This window comes from Podarcis pityusensis, assembly GCF_964106645.2.
Source record: "Podarcis pityusensis genome assembly, chromosome: 15".
Lineage (NCBI taxonomy): Eukaryota > Metazoa > Chordata > Lepidosauria > Squamata > Lacertidae > Podarcis > Podarcis pityusensis.
Window position 1 is genome coordinate 15,128,995 of NC_138040.1, and position 12,944 is coordinate 15,141,938.

Sequence of the window (12,944 nt, forward strand, 5' to 3'; positions counted from 1 at the left end):
GCTCCAGCACCTATTTTCAGTGATTATGTTCAAACCTGGAACTCATTATTCTTGTTAATTCCATCCATTGTATGCTATTATTGTTGTAGTTATTGCTACCATAATCATCCTGGAACTTGGTTACTTTCCTGATTAATCCCCCCAATGAAATATCCTAAAAATTAGTACTAAGCTCATTCCACAGGTTCAAGCATTGCAAACATTTCTGCTGGCCAGATGGAAGGACTTCCCATCTGCCCATCCCCAAGTACTGTACATAGTTCTGGGGGTTCTCCTGACCACCACCCCGAGCTGATTGGGGAAACCCCTTGCCCCAGTGGGACTCGTTGCTTGGGCTTACGGTGCTCTCCCCAATTTGCAAAAGGACCGGAGCCCCAAAAACCCTATAGAGTTGAAAGAGGGATTAAGAAAGAGCATCACTTTTCTAACTTCCTCTTTCAGCCCTTATGTACTTTTCCTCTTTCAACAAGCCTTTTCAATGAGAGATCTTTCCCAGTCCGCATCTGTCCTGGGATTGTTGTGATATGTCGCCATCGCTTTATCTTTTGTGTGTTTGCCAACCTAGGCTCCTTCTGGAGGAAAGGAGGGATACAAATTTTAATAATCATTTTCTTGAAGGAAGAAAATGGGAACCACCTTCCCCATTTCATCACCAAGGGGGAAATGTGTGGAAGTGGGGGTGGGGGCTCAGAGGCCTTGCAAACATCAGGGAAATACCTCAAGGATGTCCTTGTGCCCTGCCTCAGACCCTGCCCAATAACCTGCCCAATACAGTGGTACCTCGGGTTACATACGCTTCCGGTTACATACGCTTCAGGTTACAGACTCTGCTAACCCAGAAATAGTGCTTCAGGTTAAGAACTTTCCTTCAGGATGAGAACAGAAATCATGCAGCAGCGGCGCAGTGGCAGCAAGAGGCCCCATTAGCTAAAGTGGTGCTTCAGGTTAAGAACAGTTTCAGGTTAAGTACGGACCTCCGGAACGAATTACGTACTTAACCCGAGGTACCACTGTAACATGGCTCAGACTCTGCCTAATAACCTGCCCAATAGCTTGCCTCAGACCCTGCCTAATAACCTATGGTTAAAGCCTCCTTTAGCCATCCTTCCTCCATCTTTGGCATTTTGATGTCCTGATTCTTTTCACTTACTGACACGTTACTGATTGACCTCCCAGGCCCAATCCTGTGGGCATCAGTGCCAAGGTGGCCGCTGAAAATATCAGATGGAATTTGTCCCCTCATGGTACCACTGGATTTTGATTTTGACATAATTCCCCCGACCCGTTGTCCAGCCTCAAACATTCAACCTCAGTTTCCCCTCCGTGAAAATGGGCACTCTCAGCTCCGAAGTGCATTTCGTATCTGGAAGGGTGAACCTCGAAAAACTCAGTCTCTGTGAGTTCTGATGCAATCTGACCAGATTTGGACTAATGTGAAAATCGGGATGTCATTTCCTTTTCACACGCCTGCAAATGTTGCAATAATAATAGTAATAACAATGCATTTTTACTGTTAGCTGCTCTGGGTTCTCATGAGTGTATCTTGTAATTACCTTTTCACACTTCTGCAAATTTGGCATTATGATTATTATTAGTAGTAATAATGCTGCACTTTTACTATTAACCACTCTGGCCTCTCATAAGCCGAAGGGAGAGGAAAAATAAACTATTCTAATTCCTTTTACTCAGTCAGCCCTTCCTCTCATGAGAGCCCAGGGCGGCTAGCAGTAAAAAATGTGTCATTAAAACAAAAGTAGAATATACATTAAGAATCTGCATTGCATTATTCAAATGGGTTAATTCCTATTAAGTCCATGTGTGAAAATGCTCTTTTAAAACACATTTAAAGTGTGTATGTTAGGTTGAAATACATTTAGGAAGGCATATACTGAGATAAAATACATAAATGTGGGTTGAAACACATATTTCAATATAGATTTCTGTGCAGATCTTTTTTTGTTAAAATCAGATTAATGCAGAAATGGAACAGGGGAGGGAGCAATTTTTTTATGGACACATGTAGAAATGAGAGCCAGCGTGGCACAGTGGTTGGACCAGACCAGGGAGAGACCAGGGTTCGAATCCCTTCCTCGGCCACAAAGCTCACTGGGTGACCTTGGAGGCCAGTCAGCCTACCTCACAAGGTTGTTGTGAGGCTAAACATGAGGACGAGAACATTGTTCACCACCTTAATCTCATCGGAGGCTTATTGCATATAAATAAATAAATGGATACGAAGGAGTCCTGCTGGTTCAGGCCAATGGCCCATCTACCCCAGCATCTTGCTGTTATAGCTGGCATCCCACTGAGGGGTGCCAACTTGCCCCCGCATTGAGGGAGCACGGCATCATGTGACAGGTCTGCCCCCACCCACCGCACCAGCAATCTCCCAACAACAGCAGGGGGTAGGGAACGTGGAGCGTGATCTTCACCCTCCATGCCAGCCTTGCCTGGCGCATGAGCGCTCTCCTGGCAGTGGCGGGGCATGACAGCCCCCTCAATATTGGGGCAGGGAGCTCAACCCCCCTTGCTCACAAATATTGAGGGGGCTGACTTCCGCCCCCTATAGTTGGCACCCCTGTGCCTGCCAGATGTCTGTGGGAAACCTGCAAGCAGGATTCGAGCATCAGAGCCCTCTTCCAGCTACTGGCATTCAGAAGCGTTGCTGCCTCTGACTGTGGAGCCATCCATAGCCTTCTCCTCCTGCCTTGGTGTTTACGCAGCCTGGGTCCAGCCCCTTCATGTCGCAGATTGCATCCCCGCTGGGAGTGAAGATAAGCTGTCCACTCGGAAGAGCTCCTCTATAAAAGCTTGTGCCAGTTTCCCCTTAACCAACCATGGAGTGAGGCGGGAGAGGAGAGTGGTGCTATCAGGCTTCCAGTGGAAGAGAGATATCCCTTGATCCTTTGCCAAGGTCCTGGAAGCAGGTGCGAGCTCACCTTTGGTCTAACAGACAAGGTAGCCCAGGAAAGCAGATATGAGGCAGATGGCACCTGCCCCCAGCATTCATTCATTCATTCATTGACAGTGTTTGTACCCAGCTCCTAAAAGTCTTCGAGAGCAACTGACGTACAATAAAAACAAGAGAGTCCCTACTCTGCAGGCTTACAATCTAAAAAATAAATAAATACATGACACACGAAGGAAGAGGGACAAGGAGGGAAGAGGAAAAATCAAAACTTGGGTACTGATTTCTAAATAGTTGCTATAATGTCTAGCTGGCACAGTTTGGGGGCCAGAAGGTGCCTGATGGGAGCTGTGTCTCCAGCAAAGTAGATGGAGTGGGTCTCTTGTTTCCCATCTCTCCCACTGAGGTAGCAAGATGGACTGACTTCCCCCAGGTGACAGGTGAGGGAGAGGAGGTCTGATGAGACTGGCATCTTCTGCAAATATTTGGGGCTTGGGGAGAGGTGACCGATGGAGCACCCTTTCTCCCCACCCATTTCTTCTTGGTTTTGTTTCCTTTCCGGACTCCGGATACCCTAGTGAAGACAGAATTGACTGATTGATGGATTGCATTCATTGATTGATTGATAGACTGGCTGTGGTGTTGGTTTTCTGGATCCCTCCCCCACTAAGCAAATTCAGGGAATTTGTATTGGTGGGGGATTTCCCGTGCTCTAGCCAGCAATCTAAATTAGCGTGTTTATTTTTCTTGCGTTTAGTAAACAAAGGGGGAACCTTTGAACGTGGCCACACTTGCCTCAGATTGAATTTGCAGCTGGCATTTTGCAAATGGTTGCTAAAGAACTTGTGAAATGGAAAATTTTCCGTGGAAAAAACAAAGGGCTGGGAAGAGGTTCCATTTTGGAAAAGTTTCTGCCCTACATCACTACGTTACTGGATACCTGGGGCTTATTCCACCCTGAAGGGGCTTGGCAACCTATGTACATACTGAACATTTTGCATTTCCAAACCCCCACCCCCAAAACGAGTAGAGTTGTAATGATCATAGGAGCAGATCTCCCACCCCAAGTAGCCCATGCCCTAGAGATCAGGGGGGCGGTTTTGGTGCAATGGTACAACATCTCAGCAGCCCTGGGTCTTCCGGACAGCTTGGATTCTGGACCCAGCTCTCCTTCCACAGGGCAAGTAAATTACTTTCAGGGTTGTTGTTTTACAATCAGTCTTAAAATTTGTGAAATAAATAAATAAGTGCACTTTGGGATGAACTTGCAAGCCCTGAGGTGCTTAGTCAAAGCCATCTCTGTCCAAGGAAGAATGGGACAAGAAATTCCAAAGTGTCCATTATGAGCACTTGGGAGAAACTTGCACAACCAATGGCTTCGAGCTGCAAGATAGGAGATTCCAACTAAACATCAGGAAGAACTTTTTGACAATCAGAGCTGTTCGACAGTGGAATGGACTCCCTTGGGAGGTTGCGGACACTCCTTCCTTAGAGGTTTCTAAGCAGAGGTTGGATGGCCATCTGTCAGGGGTGCTTTAGTTGCGATTCCTGCATTCCAAGGGGGTTGGACTAGATGACCCTTGGTGTTAATTCTACAATTCTATGATTCTAACCTGAGGTGCTTAGTCAAAACCATAACCATGAGATGAAGTCGTCCTTGTCATCTGGGTGGGTGGGTGACTTGCAAACAGTTACCTCATCCGCAGTAAGAATTCTCTATGTGGGCTCTGTCAAGAAAATTCCCGTAAAGTGGATTATTTTGTTCATTTATTTAAAAATATTTGTGTTCCGCCCTTCATCCATTACTAGGATCAGTTAAACTGGAAGTGAGTTCACTCTTTTTCTCCCTCAGGCTTTTGATGATGACCAACTGTTACCAGATGGTGTTTGGATTCGCAGCAGCAATTTCCCCCTATAAGAGTGGTTTGGATGCCCTGCCCTCAGAGGCGGATGGAAACCATAGAATCATAGAATTGTAGGGGCCCCAGGGGATGCCCCTGCAAGGCAGAAATTGCTACTAAATAATCCCTGGCAGATAGCCATGCAACTGCTTCAAAATCTTCAATGCAAGAGCGTCCGCCACATTCTCAGGTAGCCCATTCCACTGTCGAACGGCTCCTACCGTCAGAAAGATCTTCCTGATGTTTAGTCAGAATCTCCCTTCTTGTCATTTGAACCCATTGGTTCAGGTCCTCCCCTCTGGAGCAGCGCGAAACAGCCTGCCTCCATCTTCTGTGGGACAGCCATTTTAATATTTGAAGATGGCTAGCTTATCATATCAAACCAAGCTGTTCCTGGGAGAAAGCTGAGGATCGAGTCCTGGTTTCGCTATGGAATGGAGAGATGAAACAGGCAGTCGATAAATTGCCTCTGAGCACCCTCTGCAGCGTGGTGAAAGCCCAAGTGGCAAATTTGGTATTATGGAGAGCTCTGGGCGATGAAGCAAATGGCTCACGTTGCGCTCCAAAGCTGACCGAACACAGATTAGCACACATAAACCGTGCCTGCCATGTGAAAATGGCTCATTTCGTGAGTTGCACTGCATCCTCTTGTAGCTGGCCAGCAGAGTTATTTTGGACAGTCTTGAGGTTTACTGACTCCCACTGTGAGGGAGGGACCTCTGGAGCTTCCAAGGACCTGCTGTGACCAGCTAGCTAGGCATTCCAGGGCTAAAGTAACTAATCTTTGGAGCGACCTTGAGTCCTCAGTCATTGCTTCCAGCACATAGTGGAACGATGGAGCAGTGGAACTCTCTCCTGCAGGTGGCAGTGATGGCCACACACTTGGATGGCTTTAAAAGAGGACTGGACAAATTAATGGAGGCTATTGATGGCTCTAATGGCAGCAATGCTCCTGAATACCAGTTGCTGGGAGCCACAAGAGACTGGATTAGTGCAATCCACTCTATGTGAGGCCTTCCTTGCGCGATCTGGAAGCTGCAGTTAGTGCAGAATGCTGCAGCGCAATTGCTGAAGAGTCCGAGATCCTATCAGCATATAGCACCTCTGCTCAGAGATCTGCCCTGGGTGCCTATTTGCTAGTGGGTCAAGTTCAAGGTTTTACTCTTGGTATGTAAAGTGCATAACAACATGGGACCATTTTGCCTGTGAGATTGTCTTACCCCATATACACCCAGTTGACCGCTTCAGTCTGCGGAACTGGCACTGCTGCTGGTGCCACATAATACCTTTGCAAGAAATCCATCTTTTAGTGTGGCAGCACTTATACTTTGGAACTCCCTGCCTCTTGATATCAGGCAGGTGCTTTCATTGTACTCTTTTTGGTGCCTGCTAAAAAACACTTTTGTTAGGGCAAGCCTACCCAGATGTTTAGAAAGTTGATGCAAGTTTTAATCTGCTTTTTGTCTATAATTATTTTAACTTTTTGCAAATCTTAATTTGTTATTAATTATTCCCGTTGATAATTGTATTGTTTTATCTCTTTTGTAAACCACAGTGAGGGCTTTTTTCCAATCAAGTGTATATTTTACGAAACAAATAAAACAAGTCTAACTAGTGCCCTCCAGATGTTGTTGTACTACAACTCCCATCACCCCATATGCTTCACCATGCTAGCTGCTGGAGCTTCTGGGAGTTGGATTCTAGTCATGCCAAGAAGGCTCTGGTATATAGCTATGGTAGACATTTTGACAAAGCTCTAGGTCAAGCCTGTTACATTGTATACTTAGTTGCCTTTGAAGTGTTGCTGCATACCTCGTGGCTTCACCTAATACTGCAATGCATGCAGTTTTCACTGCCGCATCTCCATGGTGATTCCTCCTTCCTTTCTCTCTCCACAGTTCCACCCCCTGTCTCTGTGCAACACCAGCGAGGATGAGCACACGGTCCCAGGATTTGTCTCCATTGTCAAACTGGAACGGCCTGAGCGAGATCCCCACCCCTGCCTGTCCTTGGCCAACAAGGTATGTGTGTGCATGTCGTTGCAATCAGAGCAGACCTGACAATCTCCTTTCCTCCCACTTTGCAAAACTTTGTGATCAGCTTCCCACACTCCTATATTGCCAATCAGGAGCGCAGCGGCTCCAATCTGCATTCCATTTCCATCTGCTAAATTTATATGCATAGATGGCTCTGGGTTAGTTAAGAGGGCAAAAGCCCAGGGTCCCTCCAGCACTGCCCTTTGTGGTATATCCTTCTTCCCTGTAAGCAAGGTAAAATAGCTCTCCAATTTTTCATAGGCTCTGTGTCCTTGGGATTTCCACTGCGAAAAGGCAGTGCAATTTGCAGCAACATCCCTGATGGAGTCCCTGATCGGTCCTTCGTTTCCAGTTCACTGCCAGTTGCTGGAAATCGCAGGATGGGAGAGATGCTGCTGCTCCTGTTTGCGAGTTTCCCATGGGTACCTGGGGGACCACTGTGAGAACAGGATGTTGGGCTAGATTGGCCCTTGGCCTGATCCAACAGGCTTCCTATGAACCCAAGGAACTCCCTCCCACTGGAGGCAGTGATGGCTGCCACCTGGCATGGCTTTCAATGAGGACTGGACAAATTCATGGAGGGCAATAAGGCTATTGATGGCTACGATGGCTATGCTCTGCCTCCATGGTTGGAGGGAATAATACTTCTGAATGCCAGTTGCTGGAAGTTACAGAAAAGGAGAGTTGCTGTTGCACTCAGATCCTTCTTGCGGGTTTGGCGGCCTAGATGGGCCCCTTTGGCTCAGTCCAGCGGGCTCTTCTTGTATTCCGTGGAACAATCTCTTACGAACTTTGCACCTGCAAAAAGGCTCCGCGTAATATTCTACAGGAATGCTGCCTCTTTCTTCTCCTGCTAAGCCCCAAGCGCGGAGCTTAGTGGATCAAAGGGAATGTGCTCACCAGCAAACCTCATGCAATTCGGCGCAGTTCCTCTGAAAGGCCTATTCCCCTGCGCTTTGCAACACTTTGCAACAGCCCTTTCCCAGGCCCCCACTGCCTGCACAAGCAAGGGTAAGAGTTCCTCTCCTATTAAACAGAGCACAGGTTCGATCCTGTGGCCAGGAGGGGAAGCTGTGGGCAACCAGTTGTGCCCCCGGCAGCTTGAGAAGTGGGAGACCTGCTTTCAGCAGCAAGCTTGTTTCTTGGACGCCTGCAGGACCTCACCTGCCGGAATCCGCGAATCTGCAGCTGCAGGATAGCTCAGCTCGAAGGTCTTGCCAGTTGCAAGCTGGCCAAAAGATTTACCTGCACCGCCGGTGATTCTTTAAGCGTTGCTGTATGAAGACTCTGTTTGGGGCGAAGGCAATTTGGATGTAAGAGTGGAGATGGGGAGTGGAGGTTTTGGAGAAGTGTTAATCCACCCTTTGGGGGATTTTTAGTTGCTGGTAGAAAAGGGCCGCGGTCGTGTGGGTCGCTTCATGGCAACCTTGAGCCTTCCGTTGTTTTTTCATGAGGGTGGTGTGGTTCTTTCTCCGAGGGTAACCCTGGAGCCCGAAAGTGCCGCCTCCACCTTTGATCTCCCAGCTGGGAAACTCTGCTGCTGACCTCCGACCTCTTCGCTCGAGGCAGGCTCTGCAACTGCCAAGCCAGCTAGCTGGAGTTATTCTGGCAGGTACCTGCTTGCACACACACTCCAAGGAAGCCCAGATCAAAGGCAGCTGGCAGAGGCATGAGCTAAGATCGTTCAGGCACTGCACTTTGCTAATCAGACTTCCTCTCTTCCTTCCTAACCAGGCAGCAGTTAACTACTTCCATGCCAGGATCTGGGCGTGAGACTGTGTGGAGCTTAGAAAGGGTGAAGAGGGCTCTCTCTCTCTCTCTCTCTCTCTCTCTCTCACACACACACACACACACACACACACACCGACCCTCCACTGGCTGAGAGAAAGCTTTCTGGACTATGCATCGTTTTGGCTGCCTCACTTCAAAGAGGATATGGCAGGGTTGGAAAAGGTTCTGGAAAGGGCCAGCAAAAATGTTCCAGTGGAGATGAGGGGATGAGGAATGGTTGCAGCATTCAGGACTTTTTAGTTTAGAGAAAAGGAGAGCACGAAGTGGCGTGGCAGAAGCTTATAAAATGACGGGTGGCGTGGGGGAAAGAGGCCAGTCACTTTTTCTCAAACTAACCTACCTCACAGGGTTGTTGTTGTGGGTATTAAATGAGAAAGGGGAGAACCATGTATATGCAGCAAGTAAATAAATAAATTGCCTGGAGTGGATGGGCCCCCTTCTAGGTTGCTATTTCTTTCCACAACACCCTGGGAGAGTCACCTGGACAGGCTGCAAAACCCAATTCATTGCATTTTCAAATTGCATTCAGATCTCGCCTTTTTCTCTCTCTGGAGCTCAAAGTGGAATACATTGTTCTCCCACCTCTTCCTTTAACACCTCCTCACAACAACCTTTTGAGGTAGGTCAGGGTGAGAAGCAGTGACCAGCTCCCAAAATCACACGCAGTGAGCCGTCAGCTGGGTACATGATGGGATTTGAACCCTGGTCTCTCCCAGGTCCTAACCACTGGCTGTTTCCTAACTCTGGCAGCAGAAAAGTTTCTGGGAAACAAATTGGGAGGCCCATCTCGGCTTCAGAGTTCCCTGGGTTTGGGAAGAGAGAGGAGCTGTTGGGTTAGCTGCGGTGTGTGTCTAATTGCAGGGAGGGCGTAAGCCAGGAGTGCCACCCGCCAGCCTCTCTCTCTGTCTCCCTCTCAGATGGGTCTGGCACAGCCCAGGAGAGGCCCTCTCTCTCTGCCAGCATTTCTTAGCAACAAGATCTGGGCTGCTCAATTCCTCCTCACCCTCCTTCCGAACCCCCACCCCTTTCCATCTGCAGAAGAATGTAGATTACAGGCTGCCCTTTGCATTAAATTTCCCCGGCGGAGAGGAGGAGTTGCCACGTGTCGTTCCACGGAAGAGAAGGCCCAGTGCAAACCACCAGTTGTCAAGGCCTGGGAACGCTGTCCCCTTAATCCCCCCCCCCAAAAAAGGAACAGCTCTGAGCCTTGCAGCAGCATGGTCTCCTTCAGTACTCCTGAGCATGTGCAGAGAGCATCAGCTCTAGTATCAGCACCGGGCACTTCCATCAGGGCAAAGTAACTTTGATGCTGGATTTAAATGTGTGTTTTCATGCCTTTTAAACTACCGATTCTACTGCTTCATGTTTCGTAGTGATGCCTCGGAAGTTTGCCAGCCGCCTCAAATCCCAGTTTGGGAGACGAGTGGGCTATAAATGCATTAAATGTATTTATTATTGCATTTATACCCCACCTTTTACACTCCAAGGGGCTCAAGGCGGCCTGCGCACTGTTCTCCCTCTTCCTCATTTTAATCTGCACAACGACCCTGTGAGGTTGGCTAGGCTGAGAGGCACCTAGCGAGCGCCACGTCTGAGCGGGGATTCAAACCCTGCTCCCTCCAGCATCGTGGCCTGACACTCTAACTACTACACCGCACCACTATTAAGAACAACGATAACCTGCCGTGTGTGCCCTGCCTCCGCTCATGCCTCCCTATGCCTTGAGACACGGCTCTGCTCCAGAGCCGACTTTTCTGGCCCCGGAGATCCTAGAGTGAGCAAAAAAAGCCACGCGAGTGCCTCTGAGCACGTGCAGAGGTTCCCTTTGGTGGGCCCTGAGAAGGAGGCATGAGGCGGAGTTGGGGATCTGCGGCAGGCCTCTGTTTTGTTTGCTGCCTCCGTCTGAAGGCAGGTCTCCCGCCCCGGCTCCCTCTCCGCACCAGGGCTGGCGAGAGGCCCTGACGGAACAGCTCAGGCTGCCCCGGGCTGCGGCGAGGCTGGCCTACGCTTCCCAATCCCCGGCTTTGATGTGGAGCCAAGCGGGTGGTTTCTCTGGGGCCTGGCGGGGATCCAGTGCCAATGGGAGGCGGGGGAGGGAGGCAGGTGAGCTGGCTGGCCAGGGAGGGCGGAAGGGGACTTGAGGTAGGCCCGGGAGTGCCAGGCGTTTGCAGGGTGAGGGCGCTTTGCTCCACCAAAGGCAGGAGCAGCACAGAGCAGCCCTTTGTTCCTGCAGACAGGGCAGGGCAGGGAGCGGAGGGGAGGGGAGGGGAGGGGGCCGGCTGGCCGGCTGGCTGGCATCAACAGCCATCCTTGGAACACTGTTGTCGTTGCCACACCTGGCTAGCCCTCAGCGAGGGGTGGCAGAGCTCTGGCCCACCAGGAGGCAGGGAAACGGGCACCGCTTTCTCCCTCTTGGGGTCTGCTTTGTGCATTGCACAGAGAGAGACAGAGAATGGTGGCTTTCCTGCCTTTCTCCTGCCAAATGAGAACCGGAAAATTGTAGAGTGCAAAGGGATTCCCCCAGGGTCATCAAGCGCAACCCCCTGCAAGGAGAAAATCACGGCAAAGGCTTTCTCTCTCTCAACCCAGGTTTGCTGGGTTCAGCTTTCTGCCCAGGGTGGTAACAGCTGGGGTGGGAGTCAAGTTCAACCCTTGACCCCACGGCTCTCTCTCTTTCCTATTTGAACATTTTAAAACCAGTGTCATAAGAGAATCAGGGTCAGAGAGGGGAATAAAGGAAAAATGACCCTACTAATAATGTAGATTATTATCATTCTACCCAAAAGCCCCACAAGAATAATAAACTGTGCCTTGAGGAATGCATCGTTGGGAATATGTTGAACATTTTAAAACCAGCTAGCATGGGGAGGCTTGTTCGCTAGCCCGTCCAGCAATTCCGCAGTTGTATTATGTATATGTAAAAGAAAGCAAATGACTTTATTAGCCTGGAAGAATCAAAGAACCGACTTGCTGGGTTTCACCAAAGCCCAGTGTCTTGTTCCCAAGAAAGGACAGTATCTGGGAAGCCCATCATGAGCAGGGCAGGGAGTCAAGAGCCCTCCATGGTTAAAACCATGCTCAAGGAGGCTTGCAACACGAAAAGCTTTCCATGACTGCCAAATTATAACAAAAGTAGCCGCGGGCGATAAATAAAAGCACTTCAAAATGTACGCGGCGAAATTAAACCATCCCCACATAAGTCAAAATGAGATATTAAAATAAGAAGACCAAAAATTAATATCCGTAACAGCAAAATCAACATCTCCAAAATTAGATCTTGACCCCAACGGAAAATAAATCCTAGGCAATACGCCGCTCCAAGAGTCTGCAGGCATTCTGAGAGGCAGGTCTTGAAGGACTCTGAGCAAAGATGGCGTCTTTCAGCCGGCCGGCAGCCCTCAGGCATGCCAGGGGATGCTGACCTGTTGCCGGCTGTCGGAGCCAGCCGTTACGAATGGCGCAGTTTAGCATAAAATAAAGACACAGAGAGCCAGCAATATTTTCAGGATGGTATGAGCAGCTCCTTTCGAACTTCTCTTCTCTCCCGTAACTTTTATTATCCTTTGTTCTCTCCTCTCGCATGGCCGTTTGCCAATGTCTCACATTACCTACATCCGGTCATGGCTTAAACCCACCCACAACCATATAGGGTTATTACTGCCCAGAGGGGGAGCATAACTCCATATAAGGCTATGCACTTAATACACTGCAAGGCACGGACATGCAGCGAGGTCAGCGAGGCACCAGGTGGCGCTACAAGCCGTTTTCATGACTTCCTGGCTCCCCCATGCCCTCTTTCTTTATTTTATATCAGAGTCATATATATCAGTACCAATACGGTTATATCGAGCGCGATAGGCGACTCTTGTGAGAACCATGCAGTACATATAGAAATTAAGGAAGGAATACATTGGATACAGCAACACAAAATAATGCAAATAACTACTATAATGATCACTAAAATCAATAAATGTCGAAGCCAACTTCCAGCTTGCCAGCCGATGAGGTGAAATATGGTGGTTTCAACTGGACTGGGTCGTCTGCTTCTCTTCCTTGTATAACGGTGCAGCAAAGGATGGCAAGGCAAATGGTTAGGAAGGCAAACACTGCCAGATGCAGCTCGTGTGCAGCACCTCTAGGTGGCGCATGCGGAAAGGTTTCAATGCTTCACCCACAAAATGTTGACAAAGTGTAGGGGAGTTACGCATGCCTTGAGGCAGGACAACCCACTGATATCGCTGGGTGGGCTGCGAATTGTTATATACTGGCAATGTAAAAGCAAACCGTTCCCTGTCTGCTGGAGCCAGT

At 49.0% G+C, this 12,944-nt stretch overlaps 1 protein-coding gene across 3 annotated transcripts in view; it reads left to right on the forward strand.

Moving 5' to 3' along the window:
• RNF43 (ring finger protein 43) overlaps nt 1-12,944 on the forward strand; it is a 53,834-nt gene that overhangs the window by 23,968 nt on the left and 16,922 nt on the right. For all 3 annotated transcript variants that reach the window (XR_013980100.1, XM_080984006.1, XM_080984007.1), the window contains exon 2: nt 6,708-6,830. Coding sequence is in view for 2 of the 3 variants with exons in the window: in XM_080984006.1 (XP_080840132.1) it covers nt 6,708-6,830 (123 nt within the window). In the remaining variant the exon portion in view is untranslated. The remainder of the gene's footprint in view (nt 1-6,707; nt 6,831-12,944) is intronic.